The following is a 26,807-nucleotide window of genomic DNA, read 5'->3' on the forward strand; positions in this document are numbered from 1 at the left end:
CGCAAAATGCCTTTGTCCTGTTGTGTTTACGGATGCTCCAGTAGGTCGACCCGAGAAACTGATAAACGGTATTTTAGGGTACCAAAAATAGCCCAACGAAGAGGAGAAAAATGGAAAATTCTAACCGAAAAACGTAGGAAAAAATGGATTTTAAATTTACGTTTACAGTCGGGAGGAGCAGAGTCTGCCAATGCCCGTGTCTGCAGCGACCACTTCGTCAGAGGTAATGTTATGTTTGCAAACGAACTTATTAGCATTATGTTGTCGTTAAATTCTCGTTTACTTAGTGCTTTTAAGTTAGTAGTCTAATATTGACTTGATTGGGACTATAGGCTGCCCAAGTGCTTTGCAATCACTTCTCCATCCTCCTTTGCAATTACCCAAGTCTTCAGAGGTGTCTCGTTAGACCTCTGAGAATGGTTTACCTTGAAACAAACAATTGTCACTCTAACGAAGTCCTAAGGATTTGGCATGTTTGTTGACGTTAAAGCCGCTAACGCTAACTGTTAGCGTGTTTAAGATAAAGCAATATAAGAACAAACACTCACCCTTGCAAACACCAAACTGTATCCATCACGGAGACGTTTTGTTCCAAGGTTGTGGACCCACCCGCTGACAAAAAAATTGTACGCCTCCAGACTCTTGAAAGCTTTCATTTGCTGCCTAGTGTAGTAAGAAGTCTGGAGGACCAAGTAGTTGGTGATATCCACAGCGTCGATAGTAGGCAAATCCTTTACTTCTGTGGTGTATTCGGACATTTTCAAAGAATACGGATCACGTCCGATATATTTTTTAACTATCTGTTTATATCTCTCCCGAGAAACGGGGTCTAAAGTTGCACAATAGCTGCTCTCCTGACTCTCCACAGTGTCCTCCATGTTTACTTTCGCCCTCCACTCAAAAATCGCGCTGCCTCCGCACGTCATCAGAACCACGTGACTGCAACCCAAGTATTGACTAAAATGACCTGTTTTTAGCATTTATGCACAATAACATGTTATGAAAATCATTTCAAGTTAACAACAAGAACATCTCATTTATATTCACAAACGTTGATTTACTATGACGCCATAACATCGCCTAGCAAAAGCCTAGCAACAGGCACAATGTTTTTTCTACATATGAGTGCACTAAGTACATCAATTTACCAGCAACACAAACAGACCAAACAAAACTGTAGCATGGACATGTATTGATTTAATAGATATTAAAAAGAATAATAATAATACCAAACCAGGTGTCTTTAGTATATATTTCTATATCTAATGCACTGTAAATAACTTTAAGCTTAATAAGCTTATTTGAAGCTTATTTGTAGTGACTTTAACAAATACTTACCAGTTAACTGCAATATTAAATGCTTGAAGATGTTGGTATAGTCACCATTTTCAATATAAAACTATTCACTGACTTGAGATGGCCTGATACACATTTTTAAAATTGTACAATTTCTGTAAATCCTGCCATCAAATCAGTAACAAGTATTAGCTATTGTCATGGTTTAAACTTTTATATCAAATTTTAAACTGAAAGTCTTGACTTTTTAATTGAATATGGCCTATAAGCTGCCTTAGGCTGCCTTAGGCTGCTGAGTTAAAAAAAAAAAAAATCACAGCATTTTATTTTACATACCCGTGGTATTGGTGCCCAGCTGCAGCCCGGGAGAAGGCTTGGACAGGATGAGCTGGAATCTCTCAGCACCCTCTGGAATAGCATCATCGGTAATCTGCACTTCTACAAACTTATACCTTTCACCATCAGCAAAATGGATCACCTTGGTGGAGAGAGGGCACCTTAGTTTAAAAACTTGTTCATCTTGTTCAGAATTGAGAATCGCTTTTAGATGAAAGGCAATTAAAGATATTACAATTTCAATAAATTTTGTCCTTGTTAATACTCAAATATTTCTCCAGGTTGCTGATGCTGTGCTTACCATTTCACTTGTATTGTAGTCCAGCTCCTTTTGAGCTTCCAGGTTCTGAGCGAAGAAGGAAAGAGAAACATTTCCATGTGTTCCCTTATTCCTGTAGGCAACTAGAGTCAGAGACCCTATTGTTTCATTCACTTCAAACCTGAAAACCAAAACACATTTTTTATTAGAGCATCTACAAAACATCTACAAAACATCTGAGTTATTTCTGGATGCTTGTCTTACACAGTGTTTGTCCATTCAATGACTCCTCTGATTCCATCATTAGCAGCAATGCTGACTTCTGCCACCAGACCCTGTGTGTCTGGGAAAGACACCACATCACAGACGGAATGAATGACGACCTTAAGGTTGTCATGTTTACCGTGGTAAATAGCAGTGATTTCTTTCGCCTGTAACTACAGCGCAAGCACCAAGAGCAAAAGAGTGTATTGAGAAAGCAGTAGAAGATCTATCTTCTGTCATGCTACATTTAAGAGAAGGATTATAGCTAAGAATCACCTCTTGTAAGTGCCTTGTGAGTCTGAGGAGCTAAGTCTTTTGGGTGGACTGATTTATGACCTCTTGAAGAGTCATTTCCCATTGACTCTGTGGCCAAGACACTGGGAGGCCAGCTACGGGTTTAGTTTGGCTTTCTCTTTCCTCACCACACAGGGCTACTCGGCTCCCTCCAAATCCCCAGGCTTCCTCAATCATGGAAAGCATCAATCTCACCATCCAACCCACATAATGATTGCTGCCAAAAGAGCTGCGTCTCCAGGCAGAAGGCTGATAGTATTCTGAGAACCTCCAAGTGCTATTCTGCCTGTAGTATTCTGTCAAGTCATCACTTTCTAAACTTACTCATTCATAAATTGGCCTGAGGTTTGGATTATGCAGAAGCAGTAGCAATAACTACCAAGCTCTTTCATGGTGCATTTTAAAAATAACTATAATGTTGAGATTCAATGTACCATACACTATTATTGTGCATCAGTTACTATTAGATTTTGGGCATTGTGAGCATTTTATTTTTACCTGACAATGTGCAATACACAACCTCTACTCATCAGACAGAGCAAGAGAAATTATGGAAAAGAAAAGAGGGATTTTGTGAAATTACGCAAATGATATTTTGGACAAGAGCGGTAAAATCTAAAAGAAACAAAACAGCAAAACTTTTTTTAATGTAATTTGACAAAGAAGTTATAACATTTTGTTTTATGGTCAAAGTTAAGGATAAGTTAACATAACTAAAACTCAGCAGTGACTGGAGCACTCTCACAGTTTTCCATACCTAGCTGGGGAACAGTTGCGAGGGTCGTGATGAGCACTGCTGATGTTATGTTGACCAGGAAGAATTCCTGCAACTCTGGGATGTCATCCTAATAAAACAAAAAAAATGTGAACTTACAAATCAAAACTAATCTGCTCCAAAAAAAGTGAACAAGATCTTATTTTATCATCTTGTCGAGCCAGTTCAGCATCGCAAACATTCTGCACATACACCTAATAACAATGAGAAGAAAGTTCAAAGGGTATATACACTGAGGCACAGTGGGAAGATTTCACAGTGGTGAGTTATAAAACAGTGCTGTCAAGTTTGATAAATGGAAATGTCGCATTATGGAAGGCAGTCACAGGTTTTACCTCCAGTATGGTAACAGGGATGGCAACAGAAGTCTGTCCCTCCTGAAGAATTACGTAACCGGTACCGGAGATGAAGTCTTGTCCCGGCTCAGCTAGAGCCCCTTCTAACTGGGATAGGTTTTGCACAGAACCTCTTATAACCTCATAGGTGATATTCACTGCCCCTGTACACACAAAAATAAGGTTTATCTGTAATAAACTAAATGATAAAAGTGGATACAAAACTTTAAGAGGTATACAGGAATTAATTTGTTAGAATGTTTCTCCTTTTTTTTTAAATTCATAGTTGAACCACTGACCAGAGGCTCCAAACTCTCTGTTGATGTAGATCTTTATAATCTGTTCTCGTTCCTCTGTGGTCACTCTAAGGGATGTTGGCGCAATAGTCAGCAGGCCATAGGGCTTATCGCTGGTGTCCACAGTAATCACTGCCTCACTGCCTTGAGCATCAAGGGCAGCATGGCCCGTCACCACAACACCTGTGTAGAAGTCAGTTTGATTAAGTCTGCAGGGAAGAGTTATTTTTGGTATTTATAGTTTGCACACAAAGATACGCCACACAATTATCAATCAAATAGATACTAAGTGGAGTTTGTTACCAAAGGTTTGTATGTTGGACAATGAAACTCTGTATTCATCTTTGTTCTCTGGTGTGGCATCATCAAGAAGCTGAAGGACTATGGTATCATTCAATTCTCCCTATAAAACACATTCACAGAACATACAATTACTCCTCGAGGTGCCAAATTACAGATGGTAATTACACATTTGTGCTTTAACTGTGAAATAAACATGGTTGACTATGATTCTGCCACAAAACTATTTACCTTGGTAAAGAACAGGGTTCCTGAGGTTTGGGTGAAGGTTCGGTGTACAAGCGGCCCTTGTATAGTCCAATCCACAGTAACATTACCCAGACCTGGAGCTGTTCTCAACACTAAGAGGGACAGCTTTTCGCCTGTAAGGTAAAACATAATGTCTCTAACGTTTGCAATCAAGTGTAACCTGAGTGTAACCTTTTTTTTTTTTAAATTATATGCTAAGTAAATTCAATGCAAGCCACAAATGAGAAACTTTAAATTTCAAATCAGTCTGAAACATGCATTTATCTTATAGATGTATTTCTTGTATTTTTTGAACATGGTTAGATTTATGGACTTCTGAATTGAATATTATTATACTTGTTTTAGTTGTATGGAAATCTCAGTTGATCACATTTCTAACAAAGTCAATATATAAACAGAAAACCGGCAGCATGCTGTGTACTCTCTGATTCCTAAATAAATATAAATATTAATATGAGGCGGACATGGTACACACACCATAAAGAAAATATTGAAGCACATTTGCAAATTACAAAACACAGCCATCCACCTTCTCTGGCGACGACAGAGCGGGAGCCTGAATGGAATCCTACTATCCCAGCCACGTTGTCATTGGCCAGTATCACAATGGTTACAGTGTCAGAGCTGGGCAGGATTCGACTTCCTCCAGCCGTATTTACAAGTCCAATCATTAGGCTCTCATTGTCCTCGGGTACAGCATCATCTCTGATTACGATCTCTACTGTCTTCTTTAAAGAACCTGCAGACAGACAGGAAAAAAGACAAGCCACATAGCCTAAGTGTTAGATGTTCTTCTAATCCACCAGATTATTAGGTCTGATAAGGACCTGACACTGAACCACTGGATACCCATTTAATAGAAAGCTGTCCTAAAACTATTACTCATTGTTGAGTAATGCACATACCATCAAAGACCAGAGTTCCTCCAGTCCCCATAAAGTCGGCATCTGGTGAAGCCTCTCCTCCAACAAAGCTCCATTCTACAGTGACTGTACCCAGATTCCCTCCTCTCCTCTCTATAACCAGAGGCACAACCATAGGCTCCTCTCGAACTTCTAGATAGAGCCCCTGATTAGTGGTGTTGGGACTGAGGCTGTAGATCAAAAATACCCCAAATGCATCTCCATTCACCCCTATAGTGACTACTGCTTTGTCCGGTTGACCAACTGAGGGCACGTTCTTCTGTGGTACGGTCAAATTTATTAGCTCGACCTTCAGACAACACATGATAAAGAGGTTTAATTTTTACAGTTTCCCATAAAACTCTAATGACAGCAAATACAGAATTTATTCCAAAGAAGTTAAACCATCATTAATGTAGAATAAACATACAGCATATGATTGATTTTTACCTTTAATATCTGAATGGAGAAGCTCTCATCCATTTCAGGGAAAGAATCGGTCAAAATCAGGACTGTGAGGTTTGCAACCACTGATCCATCATCCATGAAGGCTCTTTGAGCCGTCACAGGGGTGTAATCACTTCCTGCCACAGCCTGGGAACTGAACAAGACAGCAGCTGCAGTCATGTTTTTTACATAAGTCATAACTTGGGACTGAGAGGTCAATTGGTCAGCCCCTGATGGCACCCAAGTGCAAGATGGGGTCCCACTTGATGACAGAGAGAAGGCCTGGCATGCACGCTCTCTCAGACAAGCAGCAGCACATGCAGCCAGGAGGTCTCTCTGACCGGTGAGGTTAAATGTCTTAAGGAGTGCAGCAGCTGGAACGCCTGGTTTTGGAACGTTGTAGTACATAGACAGATTCTGGCCTTTATCCTGAGCCATGCCAACAATGTCAATCTCAGAGGTGCTGTACATGATCTCCAAGCGACCAAAGTGACCATCCCTGTAATAAAGACAACGGTGATGACAACAGAACGACAGCAGAGAGGAATAGCTTATTCAATGTGAATGTAGTGACACAGAAATCATAAAATAAAAAAAATACCTCCTACGAACAGTGATATTGGCTCTATAAACTCCCTCAAGTGGCTCCTGGACGCGGTACGTAGAGTGTTCAAAGTACACTGTTCCATACGGGTTATCATTGGCAGGCACGATTATATTAACAGATGTATCAGCTCCCAAGTTTCCTCCATTACTGGCATCAATTAGTTCTACCTTAATTGTCTAGAAAAAACAGAAAGAAAGTGACAAAGATAACAAATAATAAGTAATAAAAAATACTTCTAATAATGTATCATTTGACATAATTCACAATGACATTTCCACCCACAGCTTCTTACCTCAGTAATTTCAGGTACATCGTCAGCTAGAATCTCCACACTGAGTGTCTTCATGGTGTCTCCAGGAGCAAACGTTACCTCTCCTGATGTGGGCCTAATGTCCCCTACTGCCAGTTTACCATTGACAGTGGCCTGCCATTTAACTGTCACTGTGCCAATAGTGCCAGCATTACGCACAATAGGTAATGTGACAACAGTAGAGTCAGTGTCTGGCTCCTCTATTGTAACTGGAATAGCCTTGAAGACTAGATAGATTTTAAAAGAAAAAGGGGGGGAAGAAGTTGGTAAACAATGACAAACTGTGAATAGAAAGAAAGGTTAAAATGATCCTGTATATGGGCTACTAACCAAAGGCACCAAAAGGGTCATCGGAAGGCAGTATGGTGATGATGGCACGTGTAACCTCTCCCAGAAGAGCTCCTCCTGTCGTCTGGTTGATGAGCTCAATGAGGAAAGTCTCCTCCAACTCAGGGATCACATCATTAATAACATAGATTGGTACTGATTTACTGGACTCCCCTTCTAGGAGGACAACATCAGTTGAGGCTACGCTGTAGTCTTCACCTACAAAGTTAAACATGTTGAAAACACAATGACAAGCCTTGTTGCTCACACGCATACTGTAGAGAGAAAGAGTCACCTCTACAGTCATACTTACTGACTCTAGCGGTCAAAGGCACTGCTCTGAACTTTACAGATACATCAGCAAAAATGCCCCCAACACGGGTGACGTTGATTATGGGCCCAACGTAGTGTTCAGCCACACTGACAGCAGATGCTGACAGCTGGAGGATTCCAAAAGCATCATCACTGGCCTCCACTATCACCTGAGCTACAATATTACTCCTGGCACCCAGAGAAGGGGAATTGGAAACTGAAAGAATCATATCATATCATATCATATCATATCATATCATATCATATAATATCATATGTTAAGTATTTTTTCCATGTCTTCATCTTACCAAGCCTCCCCTGTTCTCCTCTGATGAGATGAGCACTGATTAACTTCACAAACACCGACTCATCCCTTTCTGGATTTTCATCATCCAAAACTCTGAGGGTGATGTTTGCTTCACTCTGATTGGCCAAGAATACAACAGAATCGAGCAGAGGAATAAAATCCCGCCCCTCAGTGGCTCGGCCAACCCCAGGGGTCCTGTAGGGTTCTGGGTCTTTCTCATTTAGTGTCCCATATGTGACTCGCACCTAGATGAAATAAAAACGGAAAACAATATATAATTTGATACATGATACCACAAGTTGAAATCTGTCAATCCAAGCTATTTATATATTTAAAAGTCAAAAAAACAGAAGCTTAACTGGATTTATTTTCTATGGTTTCTATTAAGTTTCTAAATCTTCTGCAGATCACACCTGACCCATCAGGCCTCTCTGTCGCTGGATGGCGAGGGAGACAGTTGAGTCAGCTTCAGGAAGTCGAACCGACTTTGATGCATTAGCGAATACAAAAACACCATATGGATCATCGCTGGCGAGCACAGTCAGATTAGCAGATGTCCTGACACCCAGACGACCATGTGACACTTTAACCAAGGACACAGTGAAGCTCTTGTCCAACTCGGGCATCTCATCCTCGACCACAGTGACGATGATGTTCTGTGAAGTCTGGCCTACACCAAAGGTGATGTTTCCAAACCTGCTAAGAAGCTCCCCCTCAGAACTGGGATCAGCTTCCCAGTACACAGTTACATTGGAAAGGTCACCAAAGGACCTATCCACCTGGGAAAGAAAAAATGAGAACAAAGAACATAAGATAAACAATCACTGGGAAGGTCCTAATTTTTCAATAGTGTTGTACACTGACCTTCAGAAGCACAGAACTATGCCCATCCTCTGGCTCTGTCCCATTAACAGACAGCGACTCAGGACTAAACTGAAACACTCCATGGGCATCATCAGATGCTGCAATGGTGACTGCAATGCGAGATGCAACTCCCAAGCTGGCTGCACAGAAAATATCAAATGTATTTTACTAACAATTAATCCATTCTGGTTGCATTTTAGGAGTTTGATCCTAAAGCGAATGAAATGAAAAAAGTATCAATCAAGCAGTTAAAACAGACCAATGATAATACAAGTCTCCTTACCAGTTAATAAAGTAATATTAATATTACTAGTATCCCGAAGAGCATCAGATTAAAAATACAAGCTATATACATTATGTGGAGATTACTTCACAGTATGTGGTAGTGGTATGTAACAGCTCACATTAACTACTTTCATTTTCTTGCTCCATGAAAGGGTGTTTGCTTTTCCCACATAAATCTCCCTGAGCTCCTTCTCACAGAGGCTCACAGCTTAATGTAAATACCACACACATTATAGCAAACATGTATATGCACACACACACACGCTTGCAAATGTATGAGTGTGTATATGAATCGCAGACCATTGTGGGGAAGAAGGAGCAGAGACTAGAAGCAGTTTGAAGGGGAAAAGGAGGGGGCTACTTACCATGGTGGCGATAGGACAGAAGGAGCAATTGATAGTCACTCTCCCCACTACCACTCCCTTCACTATGCAGAAAATGATCCACTGATGGATCAAACATGAGGATCAGGGAAGTGTCACATCAGAAGAGTAAAGATTGAAGGGCGAATGGGAAGGAGCGTAGGTTGGCAGCCACATGTGAAGGTATTGGGAAACACACAGGAGGGGACCACACATAGAATACAGAAAAACAGTAGTGCAGAATACAGGGTCAGTTCAGTTCTAAATAAAAAAGGTAAAGACAGCTAAGAAAGATGTGCAATAAAGAGCTACTTAAGATAAAAACTGAGAAAAAAAACATGCTGATCATACAGCTAAGAATTCCCACCTCCTCCATCTGCATTGTAGAGCTCCACTCTAAAAATCTTTTCCAGTTCAGGGACAGGATTGTCTATGATGGTGACATTTATGAACTTTAACCTTTCCCCTGGAAGAAAGTCCAACATGCCCTCTGAGTCCTGCCAGGAGCATATGGAAAAATTGGAAACCAGTGAGCAGCCAAAACATATTTTCCCTTCACCTATTTGCTTGTTCATCAATACATCATCAGTGAAACCAACCTCATAGTCTTCAGGGCTGGATGCTGTGAAGGGGGTTGTTCTATATCCCACCATGATCCTACCCAAAATGCCTTGAGCTCTGGCCACCAGCAAGCTAATCTCTCCATCTTCTTCGTTTACAGTGATGTGAGCAGGTTCCAACGCTGGAGAGATCAAACCCTCTCCTGGAGGAGTGGGCTGAAACTGCAGCAGCCCTGCATAAGGATGTTCATGTGTTTAGTGACAGCAGTAAGGAGGATGTAATAGGAAGGAGGCAAACGGCATGATGAAAGTAGTAAGACAGAGACAAGAAGAGGGAAAATTGTACTAATATTTTAGCTCCCTAATAAACCACTTGCAGCAAAATAAACATACTTGTGCTTATACACTAAGCAACACTGAGAGAAAAATAGTGTTGTTTTTGGGGAATGGTAGTAAATACCATAGGGATGGTCACTAGCTGTGACAGTGATGGTGTTAACAGAGTTATTGGGGTCAATGCTTGCTCCACTTGTGGGGGTCGAGCCTGGCTTCCCATCACCGGACTCTGCAGACACCAGCACAACCCGAAAGGACTCTGCAAGCTCTGGGAGGTTATCATCCAACACCAGCAGGTTCAGTACCTAACAGAAAGATGAACAAAAGCTAAATTTGACAAAAGTCATGTTGTTTAGACCCAGTGGCACCTTTGTCCACCTTTCCTCTCCAGCCCCATATAAGAAATTGATTATTACAAATTCAGGTTTGAAATTGGATTCTGCTCTAAAGTTCGACTCTCATTTGAACACAGCGGTAAAATCCCGCATGTTTCCAGTTGAGACTGCTGTTAAAAAATCAACCCTCTTCTCTCCAAATGCAACCTTCAAATATTAATACATCATTTTATAACATCATCTCAGTTAAAGCAATGCAGTTTTTATTGGAATTAGTAGGCCTCCATTGCTCGCTTCACCAGCTTCCAGTTCATTTATAAATTAATTTAAAATCCTTTTAATTGTTTTTAAGTCTCTTAGTGGATGTATTCTTTTATGGTTTAACTTCCACAGCTCTTTTGTATTTCTTTTATGTTTGGTGTTATTGTACAGCACTGGTGGTACTGGTCAGTCCTGTAATTTTTTTATAATGCTTTATAAATTAAGTGGTATGATATGGTATTTTTAGATTGCATTACACTTTTGAAAATAATCTATATTTATGCCACTTCCAAGTGGTCAGTTTCAGCCAACACCTGTTATTTTATCCAAAAATCTGCAACCAACCAACCAACCACTAGGCGGGGCTGGTTATCAATAAACACTACAAATGGGTGAATCTGAAAGACAGCAATCGGTAGCTGCTTTAACATTTGATTGTACGCAGTGAGTGACTACAGTCTTTGTCATCCTGCATAAATTCAGAAGGGCTTTCCCCAGCTCTCGCACAAACCTGAGAAGGCTCTCCAGGCGTGAAAAGCACAGCTCCGGTTGCATTAAGAAAATCTTGATTGGCCGGTGTGTCGCTGTCCAGTTGGGTTACAGTGTAGTTGACATAAACATGGTCCAGCAATCCCCTCATACGCTCAATCACACAAGATATAGTGGAGCCCTCTGCGGTGGTCTTTGGGGACAAAGAAATAAAAACATGAATGAATTCAGAACCAAAGGAGGACTTGATCAATACTAAATGCATCTTCGTCACTTATTACAATTTGTTAGATTCAAATGCGCTAGCCTTACTAACTACAGCCCAATATAATTCCAGCATACTAATAATGTGATTTAGAGTGCGATCATTTGATAGCCCACATGTTCCTTTGCTTTTAATTTTCTAGCGGTAGGAGATACAGTAATGGAGACGCACTGGTTCTGATGGAATGCCATCAGCAGCTCTGCCACCTGTTATATTGATTGAAATAGGGAACAAGATCTCTCATTTCTAGCAAAGGAACTCCTGATCCTCTACTATAGGAATGCCCTCACCGACAGACCTGCTGTTGCCTCACCAGATGTCACTCTACCTGATATGACCCAAGACGAGAGCCCACTCATCCAATCCTGCTACTAAGAGAAAGCATGCTCTCTCTGCAGCCGAGCATGGAGACTAATAAAAAATTCAGCAGGACAGGGGCTGACAATCAAATGGGTTTACATTACATCTGCTTCTATGCATATGTTTACTGTGTAGAGACAAGTGAGTGATGACATTAAGCACAATATTAATGACACTGTGGTCATGCAAACCACATAATTTATTTAGTAGTCTGATTTACTTTCTTGTTTAATTGCTTGAAAGACTTTCATGAAGCAGCTTGACTATTGATAACAACAGACACTTACATCAGGTATGCAGGACCCAGTGAATCCAAAAAGCCCATTGGCATTGTCACTCTTCAAGACTCGCAAAATTGCAGTGGGTCTGGGGAGGGGGAGGCGTGCTCCACCGCGCACTGCAACCAACTGTAGGTAGAATACCTCCTCTCCTTCCTCCTCAGTGTCATCTCTCGCCTCCACCACAAATGACTTCTGCCTCTCGTCCTGCTGGTATCGTAGGTAACCAGAGATGATACGCAGGTCTGCTTTAGGGGGCTGAGTGTGGAGCTCGTGGATATGGCTGCGGTTCAGCTTAGTGTGGTACAAGCGGACATCCTGGAGAAGGCCAGTGTAACGCTGTTTACCCTCGAGATCTGACCCAATGAACATTGAAGCAGGTCCTGGGGTAGAAAAAAAATGACCCAAAAAACACTGAACAATATTTTTTAATGTTTAATGCATAATTAATTTGATGTCATAATGATGTGACATGATCATATACATTGAACAGGTTTTGTGAAATTACTTCCCTTCATGATTTCTTTCTTTTTTTGCATCTTTGTCTCATTTACATGTTTCGGAGCAGAACAGATTTTTTATATTAGATCAAGAAAACCAGGCTGAGTAATGAGTCTTTTACATTCCTGTAAAATATGGATTACCAATGATTGTCTCATTCGTCTTTACAGAATTCTTTTAGGTCAGGCACATTGGAGGGTTTATGAGCGTGTTCATGCTAAAGCATCTCAATTGGGTTCAAGTTGAGACTTTTACTAGGCCACTACAAAACCTTCTTTTTGCTTTGTTTTTTTGGCTTTTTTTATTTTTAGCCATTCAAAGACAGACTTGCAAGTGTGTTTCAGATTATCCAAATTATTGTCCTGCTGTATAACCTAATTGTAGTTTTTATGAAATGCTGTGATAGTTTTACACATATGTAACAGGACTCAAACCTCACAAAAGTTCAACTTTTGACTCACCAGTCTACAGAATATTTTCCCTGAAGTCTTGGATCACCAAGATGCTTTTTTGGAAAGTGCGAGATGAGCATTTGCTTTCATTTTGGTCAGCAGTGGTTAAGCCCTGGGACTCTTGCATGGATGCCATTTTTGCCCATTTTTGATTGTTGAATCATGAACTCTTACCTTATCTGAGACAAGTGAGGCCTGCAGTTCTTTAGATGTTGTTCAGGGTTATTTTGTGACCTTTTGGTCAAAACTGTTCCGAGTTTTCTCCATTTGTGGATAATGGGACTCTCTGTTGTTCACTGGAATCCTAAAAAGTCTTAAAACTGGCTTTGTAACCCTTTTGAGACTTATAGAGATCAATGACTTTTCTGTTTCTCAGCTTTATTTTATTTATTTTTTTACTTTGTAGCATGATATGTGGCTAGTGAAATTGAACTCAGCCTTTGAAGTTAATTCATAATTTAATAAGAGGAGGGAGAATTACTATTTCACATTTGGCCAAATAGGAAGGATAGCTTTAATCCATTTAGCAATTAAATCATCACTTAAAAGCTGCTCTGGTTATCTTTGTTTGTCTCTGTCTGATTTAAAATCTTGTTTGATGATACATGTAAATGTGACAAATACAAAAACAAAAATCACCAGGAAGGGGGAAAATACACAGTACTGTAAATGCTAGTAATATTTCCTAGAATCTCTCATTTACAGTGTTTGTCATGTTGTCATATTGTTTGTCTGATTTACCAGTCACAGCCATAGCCACAGACCTTTTTTTTTTTTAGTCCAGTGCAATTGTGTGTTATTTAACACAAACATATTTAACTTAAGACTTGGTGAGATCAAAGCAATTGAATACTACTTGCATCATTTTCACACTGATTATTGAGCCTCCTTTGCGGTGTTGTGTACCAGTAACGTAATAAGGGTCATTACTCCAGGGACCAGAAACAGAATCTTGATTAAGGTATACAAATGCCTAGGTCTAGCTCTTTCTCATTACTCATTTATACACTCACACCTCATGCGCCTATCACTTTGTGAACTTGCACAAAGTGAGACAAATGCAGGAAATCTGCTACAGTGACCAAGTACAAAGCCCTGACACGAAGCACTCCATGCATAGGTTGAGTTACCAGAAGAAAACAATGGCACAACACAACTGATGATTATGGATAAATCCACTGTGACTGGAGTAAGCCACAGAGGCGTCAGAATATTTCCCCTATGGGAGCTTTTGGTCAAATACCGGCTATTGTGCCCATTAATTAGAGAGAATAGGAAGAAAAGAAGATGCCAACCGATTCCCTTCAGCAGTAACAATGTGCAGCACTGCTGAGGGTAAGTGGTCACTCAAGCACTGGGAAGTCCCAGTACAGTACTCCTGAACAATGAGGAAGCAGCAGAGCATGTGAAGGTGCACATGCCTTTTATCTTCATGTAAGAACTTAAGACTCTGAACAATTTGAAAACTGTTTCCTACACAGTTTGGACCTTGGACAACATTTTGACACTGAAAACTAAAACTTTTTTACAACTCTTAAATGACAATTGAACAGTCTGTTACTTGTCCAGATCGGAAAGAGCCTTTCTCTTCAAGATTCAGTTCGATTTCTTATTGTTGTAAATATCTTATCTTTTTTTATCATTTGAATAGCTTTACTCTTAGCAGCAACAGGCATGGAAAAGGAGAGGAGTAAGGATGAAAAGATGCAGAAGGATGCAGAGGATGGTTATGGCATGCATGCAGTTCCTTCCACTGTTACACCTCACAAGACAACATTAGATGTGAGGATGATGAAAATATGTGGAGCAACAGGTGGTCCCAGTACTGTTTGCTAGTTTGTTAATGTAATATAGTAATGCAGATACTAACTGCTGGTTTGCTTTGAAAAGCACAATGTCAAATCTTGTATTCTTTAAATCACCATCTGAAGAATATTAACTATGATAGGCAATACAGTTGGGTATCCTGGTCTCACAATGCTAAACAACTTCTTACTGATTCACTGACTTTCATTTTGACACATGAATCAAATAGTTTTTTGGTGAGTTAGAGCTTTTTGTAATTTACCTACAGTGATTGTATGAGCTATTTATAAAGAGTGATTTTACCTTTGCAAGAAATGTGTCAAAGAAATTGAAAATAAATGGAATGAACAATGAAGCTTACCGTCACTGATGCCCTCTCCTTTGATGCTTTTCAGTCCCCCAGGAATAGGTCTGCCATCCAAGAAGAATTCAATAATCCCATCATCAACTGTTATGATGACATGTAGCCATGTATCTGCAGAAAACTTTTCTGCAGAGGCCCGGGCCACTTGGGTACTGTTTGAACCTATTACTGTATAATATAGCATCACAGTGACATGAGACTCATTGGTGTGGACCTTCACTCCATAGTACAAGCTTCCATTTGTTCCTTTGGACGCTATGAAGCCGTCAGTATCTAGTCTGGGTAAAAGCCAAGCAGAAAAGGTGAAGTTGCTAATGGCTGCAGGCCCATCGTCAGGTGAGATGGTACCATAAGCTCCAGGAAGCCCGGAGAAAAACCAAGTGTCTGTGGCTGAGTGGTGTCTCCTTGCATGAGGCCTGAGCTCTACCTCATCTGGAAAGGAAGCTACCAGGAGCAGATCATCCATCCGAGGAAGGCCCTGTGGGAAGTGACCAGAAACAATTTCCCAGGACACCCTTACATCACCAAAAGTGCCCTGCTTACGGAGGATGGTGAAAGAAGTCACATCAGCCATATCATCTTCAGAGAGAACATCTTCAGCTACTTCTTGGTCCATGTTGTCCTCAGCAATGGCAAAGACACCAAATGGGTCATCATTGAACGGGATGAAAACAGAGGCATTTAGAGCACTCTTAGCCAGTCGTCCGCCCTCGCCGGGGTAACCGCCTTAGAGAAATAATGGTGTCAGAGTTTTCCAAACGAAAATTAAATCTGCAGTTACTGATGATTCAAGAAAAATAATTTCATCTCATTTTCTCTCTGCTTTGTGAAATTTCTTCTCATATCTGTCTTATGCGTCTTATATCAGTTTTATTTTATGCTTTTCTTTTAAACTCACCTGAGATATTTACCAGCCTGAGGATGTAGAACTCATTGAACTCTGGAAGTTTATCAGAGATGGCTTCCAGGACAATAGGCTTGGTCTTTTCCCCTGTAGTGAAGGTGACTGATCCACTTGTGTTTGTAAATTCCTGGTTTTCTTCCAGAGGAGTTAAAGAATCGTTGGCAAACAGCTGCCAGAATACTGTAATATTCCCAAAACGGCCTCTCGCACGTAGTACACTGAGGAAAAAAAAAAGAGAAAATATTTCAGTAACAGAAAATAGGTAATTGTCTAAAATATCAACTCTAGCGTTTTGATAGTACTTGGAGATTATAAACTACTGTTTTTGAGAGAATCATGAATTAAATACAAATAAAAAAACACAAGATATTTCAAGTGAAGTAATATTAACCAAATGTTACTCACTAAAAATGATTGGTTTTTCCCTCTTCAACTGGTTTTTCTACAGGTTCCAAGGAGAAAATCCCATTGGCATCATCATTGGCCTCAATCACCACAGTAGCTGTGGCTGCTCCATACACAACTGCATCACCTGTGGACACATGCACATTATTGACGCTGGAATCAGATAATTAAGGAAAGGCAGACACATAGAGTGCTGGCCATATTGTTACTGCCATGTTAAATTTCACGCAATAGGAGGAGGCTGTCTCATTAACATAGCGCGCTATTACTATGGTAACCAAGCCTAGGAGGATAAGGTGGATGTTTGTGAATAAGCTAAATTCCAAACAAAGGATTCTCTCTGCAGATGACTTAAAGTGAATATCACCAAGAACTAAACCAGAACTATTGTATTTGAAAGTTTAAAAATATGGAAAAAAGTGCAGCTATAGCAGCACCAGAAGTGCAATATCCTCTCACAAGCACATACTTCAAGTTGCCGGACAACGAGTACCCTGAAACAAGCATGCAAATCTGTTTGTGATTAAGCAGACAAGGTAAAGAGTGTGAAGACGCCAGTATGAGTTTAGCTTACTTCTAACATTGGGATTATTGACTTTTAGCACAATCCATGCCAGCACAGCCCTCCGATATAAAGAAGAGGCTAACCCTTTCTTGATTCTACTCCATGTCAATCAGTAAACAGAAAGACGCCAAAGGAATGTTTGCCTTTGTCTCTCAGACCGTCTGGAGTTTGGTTATTAAGTTCCTGTTTTGTCCCACTGGCCTACCGTTCCCATCCATGAAAAACAATATAGGACCATGAGAGCCTTTAGTCTTATCACAGACACTGCTAAATACCTCTGCTGCATCTCTTAGTACGTACAGGATACAGACAGAAATAATAAACAGAGCAGAAGATGTTAATTTCAGATGAATTGCTTGATTCATTTGAGCCACATTGAAAGAAAATGATAAAGACAACTGACTTTGAGTAGAAATGCAGATATTTTTATTATCCGAAGTGTAAAAAAAGTGTGTTTCTTTATTGGTTCAGAGTTAATTGTATTTTAAGTTATAGATAGAATCGGTCACTGATCAATTTGCAACAGACTAATGACCTGTCCAGCGTGTACTGGAGAGGATGTACCTTCCTCTTGTCCAAAGGCAGGTAACCAAAAGAAAATACATGAAAAATATGGTTTACTCTTAACCAATAGCAAAAAAACCGTCTTTATTACAAGAAAGAAAGAATGACATTTACATTATAAAGAAATGCTATATAAGCATATATTACCTGCCATAAACACATATATCATTGTAATGCATATTGCTACATTTTTGTTCTCATCACTTTTTTAAGAAAACAAGCACCTACGTACCAGTGGCGTTGTAGAGAACGATGTAAAAAGGCTCATCGGTCTCCGGTATGTCGTCATCTTTTACAGCCACAGAGATGTTCTTCGTCCATTCACCCACAGCATATACCAGCACTGTGTCATTACTTAGCAAGAAGAGGTCATCTGGCGATGCATCATTGTACTCTACTCGGTACATCACTGTGGCCACGAAGTCTGCCCATCCTGCCCTCACAACTGTAAAGTTGGCCACACCGCCTTCTTGAAGCCGCACAGCGACAGGTTCTAAGATGAGCGTGCGAAAATGAAGGAAAGGGAAGGATGTCAGAGAGGGAGGACAAGCTGGAAAACACGTGTATTATTATATAATTAAAATCTTTACCTGAGAAATAAATGGGGTCATCATTCTTATTAATCCATAAGTTGGAACTGACTATGTTTCCCAGTCTTGCTCCACCTGTCGCATTTAACAGCGTGATGGTGAAATTCTCCATTTCTTCTGGAATCTTAAAAAAAAAATAAAAATTTAAACAAAGAAAACTAACTCAGCTGTGGATGATGTGCTCTTTAAGGTTTAGTTTACATTTTACCTCATCAGGTACAGAGAAGAGAGTGAGATTTTTCAGGTACTCCCCCTCTTCGAAGGTGATTCTTCCTTGAACGGGGCGGACGTCTCCGGACAGTGCTGGCTCCAAGACCCACAAAACTGACACTTTGCCAAAGTGACCCCTGTTCCTCATCACGGGGTACGAAGCTGAAGGAGAAACGGGGCAAACAGACATGATCCATTTAGAAATTGAATGGTTTTTTTTCTCATAGATAAACTACATTTGATTTTAGCTGTACACATGTTTATTTATAGCAAATACAGGTGATACAGGCCATTCACTAGAGGAACTACTTTAACATGTCCTCATGTTTTACACAAAAACACAGACAGCCTTTGTTTTCCTTAACAATCACATGAAAGTTGGACACTCTAATTTTCTGTGATTCACTCCTCTTAGATCCATTTTAAGTGTCAATGAGGTACCACTTGACCTGGAAAAGTATTACTATTATCTAAAGGACTGCTACTTCAAGTTACCCTGGTGCGTCTCGTCTCCTTTGCTCTCATTGATGGCCACTGTCAGTCCCGACTGGCTGAACTCAATGACTCCGTAGGGGTCATCGTTTTTCCGAACGGTGATGTTGACCTCCCGGTGGTTGCCAAGACGACTAGGTGGAGTGCTGTGGCTGCTAAGTACCACAGAAAAAGTCTCGTCCAGCTGTACGCACACACATAACAAAATAAACAAAAACAGTAATCACACTGAAAAAGTTTTAAAACATTAACTTCATAGCTTATTAAATGGGAAAGTAGGAAGGATAATGCATTTGAATTACACTGCAGCACTGTGTAAAATGCAGAAAATAAATAAGTAAATATTAATATCTTGCCATTTCTTACCTCTGGCACCCCATCAGGCCGTGCCACCAGCGCCACCACCACCTCTCTCTCTCCGGGTTTAAACTCCAGAATGCCCGTAGCACCGTAGAATTCATTGTTGCCCGAGGGCATAACAGCATATCGTATCAGCTGTTTCAGAAGCTGTCCCTGGGCTCTGACCACATGCAGTTCAACCGCCTCACCCTCCTAGGTTAGAAGAGACAAGCTTCAGAGCAAAGAAGCTAAGAATATATTCAGTTGAACCTTTAAGTCAACTCATTTTTCAAAAATACATTTTCACAGCAACCATTCTGAAATTATTATTATTATTACTGTTATTACTGTTATTATTATTATAAAGGTTGTATTCAGGTAGAGACCTTTACTTAATGAAATCAGCAACACCTGCATTTGACTACTATTTCATGGTAATAAAGCTGCTACAAAAGATGAATTTCTATTTCTAACGTCACAATGCACAGAAAAAAGCTAAATTATCAACTCTACATGTGTAACACACATTAGGGAATTATTTCAAAGTCCTATCACTAGGTTAGAGTAATTGTCAGTTATTGTGAGTCAGTCGTGAGTCAAAAAACACCTAAACTGACCAGTAAATTCTAAAAATTGTCAAGCGTAGCTATACCAATTTTGACTCAAAAAAGCAAAATAATAACATACAGATTTGAAATTTATAAGCAGTAAGAGGTCTTTGACTGAATGTGCAACAGTTTGGGCCACATCCAAGGTCAGATACTACACATACTAATGGAAATAAACCCTATTTCTTTTTGAGGCAGCTTTAAAACTGTGGCTTACATTGATAACCCATGGACCTCTGGATAACGGGGAGAACTCAAAGACTCCCCCCGGATCGTCATTCTCCATGATGATAATCTCTCGGCTGGTGAAGCCGGCTTTCAGGATCTGATTTTCAACGTTACTCCTGAGACGTGCACACAGAAATGCATATATAAGCACATACACTATTATTATTATAACTAAACACAAAAGAACAAGAAAAAAAGACATGCCATTACATCCTCTTTAATGAGGATGTAATGGCATTAACATGGAGCTGCTTTAGGGCAGGTATGTGTCACTTTCATGCTGAGTATAGCTCTGAAATGTCTGCTTATTGTACTTTTGCTATGTTGTGTGTTTATGTAAAACGTGCAACAATAATAACAATGACTAAGTAGCTTAACTTAAACTTCTCAAAGCATTCTTTGTATTGTGTGATGCTCATTCATTATTGACTCTATATGCTGAAGCCCCGCTGTTTAGCCCACTTTTAATAACAATGTCAATCAACTGCCTGCCTGCCTCTTTATTGCTCAGCAGGGGAGTAAGTATATGTGTATGTGCTGGGAAAATTGAACCCAAGCAAGCATAACATAATGGGAATAACAAAGACACGACAGGATGAAGCACTCAAAACAGTCACAGTCAAGGCACTGCATGCATACAAACACTTGCATCTTTAAATGGTACATAATCAAGTCTGGTTAAATTAGTGCAAGAACATATAAAGAAGATTCTCAATTTTCTTCCAACAATCCTTTTCTTTTGGAATTACGTTTTTTCACACCATCACAAAATCCCCCACCGTGTCCCAGACCCCCTCATCCCCACATTGACCAAAGACCTCCAGAAAGCCTGAAGTAGGCCCTTCTGTGAAAAACAAAGACGTGATTCACGCCACACAAAAGCCCCAGGTTCACTCCACTCTCCACTTACCCAAAGTACACTATAAAGCGTGCAGTCTCCACCCTGCAGGGGACGAGTGGGAGGGAGAGAAAGTTGTCGTTCTCATCCAAATGTAGACTAACAGATTAACCCCCAATACACATGCATCTCAAAACAAGCTAAGGAAGAACGGGAAGAATCAGGACCTAGTCAGCCCCTCCTTTCCTATTGGACTCAAGTCGTGCATAAGCTGACTTTAAACCATTACAGATAACCTCAAAAAGTGAATGTATTATAGTTATTGCATGCCATGACTAAAATAAACACTTAAAATAAATATAACGATGAATGTCAATTAACTTTAATGGCCCTACCTATCGAGAGTGAGTAGTAAGGTCTCGTTGACTTCTGGGATGTTGTCAGCCAGGATAGTGAAATTGATGGAGGCATCGCTCTGCCCAGAGAGGAAGATGACAGAACCACCAAAAGGTTTCAGGTCATTAGCAGTAACATCCCCATGATTGGCTCCAGTTGGCTTAAGACTCCAGAACACTTCAGCCCGACCGTCCGTCCCATCACGCCGCAGAGGGAGGCTGACCTACGACAATTATCAGAATCAGCCTCTTACACTTAGACACAGTCTGTATAAATTATTCACACCCCGAACATTGTCGTTTCTTTTTTCACTGAATGTTTATGAAGCACTGAACTATGAAAGTGAACAAAGGCAAGCTTCACAAAAATGATAGTCTTTGTATATCTTACTGTGCTGGTATTGCTGTCCTCTGGTTCATAAACCACCACTGTGGTGTTGCTTGTAAAGCCAATTTCCCCATTTGCAATGTCAGGGGTGACAGTCAAGGTCAGGTTTAGCGATCCTCCAAACCTTGGGCTGTTTGACGGAATTGAGGGACTTATGTCGATCAGCTCCAGTGTATTCAACTACAAAAAATAGTACAGAAAAATAGAAGGCTAGATACATATTCATCAGACAGAAAACAACAAATTACACTCAAATACGACTGTATTGTCAGTTTGTAGGTTGCATTGAAAGACCTGTTGATGCTCTCCTCAGTCTATGTATATTTGTACACATATGTGTTTGTATTGAAGCTGAAAGTGTGTGAAGTAATTAAGCATCTACAGAATGTGAAGAAGGCTTTTCTAGTACTTTTTTGCCAGCTTTAAGGGTTAGGTGATGTTGTTAGTTTGGACAGCTGGGTAAATCCCATAGCAACATGCCAGATTTGAGTGCCAATGTAAAACCATTCACACATCCAAATGAGGCACTTAAACCTTGAATAGTACCAATTTGGCCAGAGGTACAGACAGAAACAGAAGGAATGCATTTGGTGATGTGAATGTGAAACGTCGCAGCTGAATTACAACTTAAATTACCTTGTTTCCAGTGGTATTACCTGTATTAAGAAATGAGCTCCATTCTGCAGAAAGGCATCATTCCTGATCGGCAGTATGATGTGGACCATCCGCTCACGGGCAAAAACCACGTTAATGGTCCCGCTAACATTCAGGACGTGGTCACGGGCCCGTGCTGGGTCTATGGGACCCGCAGGAATGTAGAGGGCACTGAAGGCCATAGACACGTTACCCAGTGTACCACCACTCCGCAGAAAATTCAGAGACAGGAAACGGCCCTCAGGTTGGCTCTGGATGTTCTGCTCTTTGGCTGGGTCAAACCGAAAAAGGCCGTAGACATCGTCGCTGTCCTGAATGTAGAAAACCATCTGAGGAAATTGTGGGAGAAAAAAAATTACCAAGAAGAAGGAGACATATGCAACATTTTGAATGATGAAGGAATGATGTCTTTTAGAAAACACAAATTGCCCCTCTATTCATAGTTTCACTGCTAACAAGGGTTATACAGTCCCCGTATGGAGCGAGCTAACAGGTCTCAAATAATAGCAATGAAGCCTGGGTGTACCATCAATTACAGTGAAGGATTTTGTGGAGTATCCTGTTTTTATGTTACTAAGATTGTATCTTGATCATAAAAAAGAGAGGTGAGGAACAGAGAGAGTGAAGAAAATAAGCAAGACTGAGAGTAGTAAAACAGAGCCCTGAGCTAACTTTAGCAGGGGCATCCTCTTTAATTAAGTGTGCTAACACTGTTAAGAGTAGTTTCCACGAGCATTAAACTGTGGTTCAGTCATGGAACCTACACTTGTCAGATGCACTGTTTGGCACGCTCGCTGATTTAAAGCACAGTGTGATGTGCATATTTCCGTTTTTGGAGTGTGATACAGGATCTGCAACTTCACTGACAGCAGTCATGAACTTTCTTTTATAGTTGTTTGCTTATGCATCGAGAAAATTCTTCTGAGCAAACTTGTTCTGCACACATGGCAAACAGGCCCTATAGTCCCATCTAATGCCTTGAACATAAACAAGTCTTGGATCTGCCCACTGCTTTCACATGTAGCCAAGAGGCTTGGACAAAGATGGAAGCAATAAAAACTTGTCACCATTTCATCCGTGCTTAAAAAACCCCCCACAGAAACACCCCACTCAGAGTGTGCCGCCTGTTTTTGATTCAGCCACATTAAGGGAACACCCACAGAGCAAAGTTACACACTAAGGGGTCGACTTTTGCAGCATGTGCCAAGTTTGCCACTGTGCCTTACAGTAGGTCACACACATGCAAAACACATGCAACATGTGTTCCCTAACAAGTGCAGCTAATTTTTTCTTACATACCCCAACATAATCCTAATAAATAATAATATAAATAATCCATAATCCTAAAAAATTAAATTAATTAATTGATTTTAAAAAAATACGTCTTTTAAACTCACCTCCATGGGTTCATCAACCTCAGCATTTCCAGTTACTGTACTAGGCAGCAATTTGAAAACGAAGGCCTCTGCTTCTTCAGGTTGATCATCAGCTACAATGTTTATTGGAATAATAGCAGTCTTGTCACCGGCAGCAAATCTTACTTGCCCCACCTCAGGCCTCAAATCATCTGACACTGGTGAACGATCACTGGAGTTTCTGCTGATGGACCAGTTGGCAGACACTTCACCATAGCTGCCTCCGATTCTTACAATAACGATGCCATCATATCTGGAGGAGTGATAATCTTGGATGTAAATGGTTGATTTTATTTTTACATTAGCGTTTAGATTTAGCTAGCATGTAACACAAGAGGAGTTAGATCACGGATGTCAAACATAAGGCCCGGGGACCAGAATCAGCACAATCTGCCCCACTGGATAGATTTGGAAATTCTAAAGGAGGGCATAGACGTTCAGACTTTTTAATGTATTTTAAAACATTTTATAGCTTTTCCTACTGATAAAGATCTACTTCATTGCCATTCATGCTACACAAGATTAACTAAGTGATTAATAAACAATTTAATAACAGAAAGGTGTTTTTTCAAAATTTACTATAGAAATTTCTTCTGTTTTTTCTACAATGGGACCAGAAAAACTGGATATTTTCTGTGAATTAACAGAAGCTACCAGATTTTTTTTTTCTGTAATTTTACACATGTATTTCTTTAAAAGATTTTCTTACAGCACTATTCATATATGTATCATGAAAAATCTAAGACATACTGCTGAAACCGCAGTTCTTTTCTTATATTAAGCTATCTTAGGGATTAAATTCGTAGTTTAACTTCTTTACACTTCAATGGTCAATGGTTACACTTAAGGTCAGAGTGGGCTGTTTTTGGCCCTCGATATAAGATGAGTTTGACATCCCTGATTTAGATTATACAACAAATTTTATAGTACCCATTTATAGAGAAAACAAGGCTACCTCTGTGTCAGATCTTCATTGATGCTGATTGGCTGAACCAGTGCACTGCTGCTGATTGAGAGGACACCATGAGGTTTATCATTGGGCTCGATGGTCACCTGCACAGAGTTAGGCGATACCAGCACAGCATCTCCTCTGATCGTGTCCTCCAGCAGGACCAGATGGAAGGACTCTGCAAGTTCTGGCACATTATCATCACTGATGTTGAACAGCAGGCTAGTTTTATAGACAAATGGAGGGAATGTAACTCTTCTGACTGGCTGTAGATCGAAGAAATCCACAGCTGGTGTGGCACTGCCCAGGCCTTCACCACTCACCACCATGTAATCTACAGAAACCTAAAGACAGTAGAGTCCAGATGTTTCATACAAATTAGACAAATGCTTTCTGTTTTCTCTACATATAAGTTGTTGATTGTGTGTATATGAGTGCTTTTGCAGTAAAAGACTATGTAAACATGAAAACTAGGTTTAAAGAACACAACCTCAGTGTCAACAGAGCCAATGAGTGGTCCATCCTCAGTCAATCGACCTCTGGTCACATTGAGGGCAATGACTGCCGCAGACTCTGGTACTGCCATGACACTGTGGGAGAATCGCAGAGGGCTGTCATTACGCAGGATTCTCAGCCGAACACTGCTGGCGTTGGGCTTGAGGAGAGCTCCCCCTGCTACACCAGTTAGTCTTACTGAAAACACTTCATCATCCTCTGGGACCTGGTACACAGAGAAAGCAAAACACATACCATTCAAAACTCTAAACATGTATGTAGCAAAAAAGATGAGGAAAAATGCTGTACACTTTATTTTACAGTTAAAAGAATTTCAAAACTTCAAACTTTTGCCAGTGCAGTAAAAAAATTTATAGAGACAGATTTTTAAGAAACTTAATTGGTCCAGTGTAATCAATCAGTTCAATACCTGGTCATCCCTGAATAAGTACAGTGAAGTGCACTACAGCCTGGCCTACAGGAATAGTGATGTTTCCACTGTCGGGACTGAGATCCTCACTGGCAGGGTTGGGACCATCAGCGATCTATGAAGACAGGAAGGAGAATAACCCCAGTGATATTCCTACTTTGACAATCCATGAGCTCAATTTATCCGTACTATGAAACACAAAGCAGTTGCATTATTTATTAAACGTAGATGTTGCTCATTGTATCTAAATAATCTAAACTCTTGAATCCACAAGTGTCTTTAAGGCAGTGGGATTAATTTATAAAAGCATCTAACAAGCTACATGCAACACTGATTTGTTAGACACTGTTAGTTCTTGAAACACAAAAGTCCCCTTAGGTATGCTAATATTATGCACATGATCTCACCTCAAAATTTACAGTCACAGTACCGTATGTTCCCTTTTCTCTAATTAGAGTTAAAGGCACGTAACGGTTCCCTCCTCTGGGTTCATCAACTATGATCTCCTCAGTCTGAGATAAAAAGAAAGAAAACATGAAAAGAGAACTTTTATCAGCTTACATTCTATTTCATTCATTGACAATTAGAACCATCCAAATTAAGAATAAATGGAAATGTAACATTTGCAGCAGCAAACAAAAACAGGTAATACATTTCATTTGAACTGAACCCCAATCTGGCAGTGGAAGCGAGCAAAATGCCTCTTTACACATGTAACAAGATAACCAAGAGAACATTTACATTTAATTTAAATTATTGTATTTGATTTTGAGATATCCATACTCTTTTTTTCTGTATTATATATATATATATATTGTTTTACTTTTTTTTTTTAAGATACTTGTCGTTATTTTTATTAGCAAACAAGTAATTTATTAAGTCACTGTATTTGAAGTGCTTAAATCCTTTGGTTTCCAGTTTTTTTTTTTAGTTTTTTTAAGTTTGTAAATTGGTGAACCAGCAAAGACAGGATGAAGGTGGATGGAAAGTTTCTTACTGAGTTGAAGGCAATTATTCCAAAGGCGTTATCATTGGACAGTATGGTGATGGTTGCCTTTTTTGGTGTCCCCACTGTAACACCATTTGAGGAACTCTGAAAAGTCAGGAGAATAGAAATGATTAGATAAAGCAAAGATTATAGCGTATTTACATTAACACTCCTTTATCTTCCCCCCCTACCAAAGGTAATCCTGATACTCATGTG

The 26,807-nt window shown here is 40.1% G+C and overlaps 1 protein-coding gene across 1 annotated transcript in view; it reads right to left on the reverse strand.

The window, feature by feature from the left end:
* Window positions 1-26,807, reverse strand: part of adgrv1 (adhesion G protein-coupled receptor V1) — a 141,532-nt gene that overhangs the window by 99,225 nt on the left and 15,500 nt on the right. Inside the window, 43 exon segments of the mRNA XM_040019073.1 lie at window positions 1,633-1,774; window positions 1,934-2,072; window positions 2,156-2,234; window positions 3,207-3,294; window positions 3,560-3,723; window positions 3,859-4,038; window positions 4,159-4,258; window positions 4,387-4,517; window positions 4,934-5,143; window positions 5,310-5,616; window positions 5,757-6,252; window positions 6,355-6,536; window positions 6,653-6,897; window positions 7,001-7,216; window positions 7,311-7,526; window positions 7,618-7,861; window positions 8,030-8,395; window positions 8,481-8,620; window positions 9,131-9,211; window positions 9,495-9,624; window positions 9,727-9,920; window positions 10,148-10,328; window positions 11,131-11,301; window positions 12,021-12,394; window positions 15,132-15,860; window positions 16,033-16,256; window positions 16,444-16,570; window positions 17,805-18,065; window positions 18,163-18,286; window positions 18,371-18,534; window positions 18,868-19,048; window positions 19,231-19,416; window positions 20,029-20,155; window positions 21,273-21,496; window positions 21,664-21,840; window positions 22,317-22,643; window positions 23,712-23,982; window positions 24,685-25,022; window positions 25,169-25,399; window positions 25,604-25,612; window positions 25,614-25,718; window positions 26,011-26,115; window positions 26,601-26,696. Coding sequence (XP_039875007.1) covers window positions 1,633-1,774; window positions 1,934-2,072; window positions 2,156-2,234; window positions 3,207-3,294; window positions 3,560-3,723; window positions 3,859-4,038; window positions 4,159-4,258; window positions 4,387-4,517; window positions 4,934-5,143; window positions 5,310-5,616; window positions 5,757-6,252; window positions 6,355-6,536; window positions 6,653-6,897; window positions 7,001-7,216; window positions 7,311-7,526; window positions 7,618-7,861; window positions 8,030-8,395; window positions 8,481-8,620; window positions 9,131-9,211; window positions 9,495-9,624; window positions 9,727-9,920; window positions 10,148-10,328; window positions 11,131-11,301; window positions 12,021-12,394; window positions 15,132-15,860; window positions 16,033-16,256; window positions 16,444-16,570; window positions 17,805-18,065; window positions 18,163-18,286; window positions 18,371-18,534; window positions 18,868-19,048; window positions 19,231-19,416; window positions 20,029-20,155; window positions 21,273-21,496; window positions 21,664-21,840; window positions 22,317-22,643; window positions 23,712-23,982; window positions 24,685-25,022; window positions 25,169-25,399; window positions 25,604-25,612; window positions 25,614-25,718; window positions 26,011-26,115; window positions 26,601-26,696 — 8,782 coding nt within the window.

The sequence above is a fragment of the Simochromis diagramma genome, unplaced genomic scaffold, assembly GCF_900408965.1.
Source record: "Simochromis diagramma unplaced genomic scaffold, fSimDia1.1 OVJJ01000822.1, whole genome shotgun sequence".
Taxonomy (NCBI): Eukaryota; Metazoa; Chordata; class Actinopteri; order Cichliformes; family Cichlidae; genus Simochromis; species Simochromis diagramma.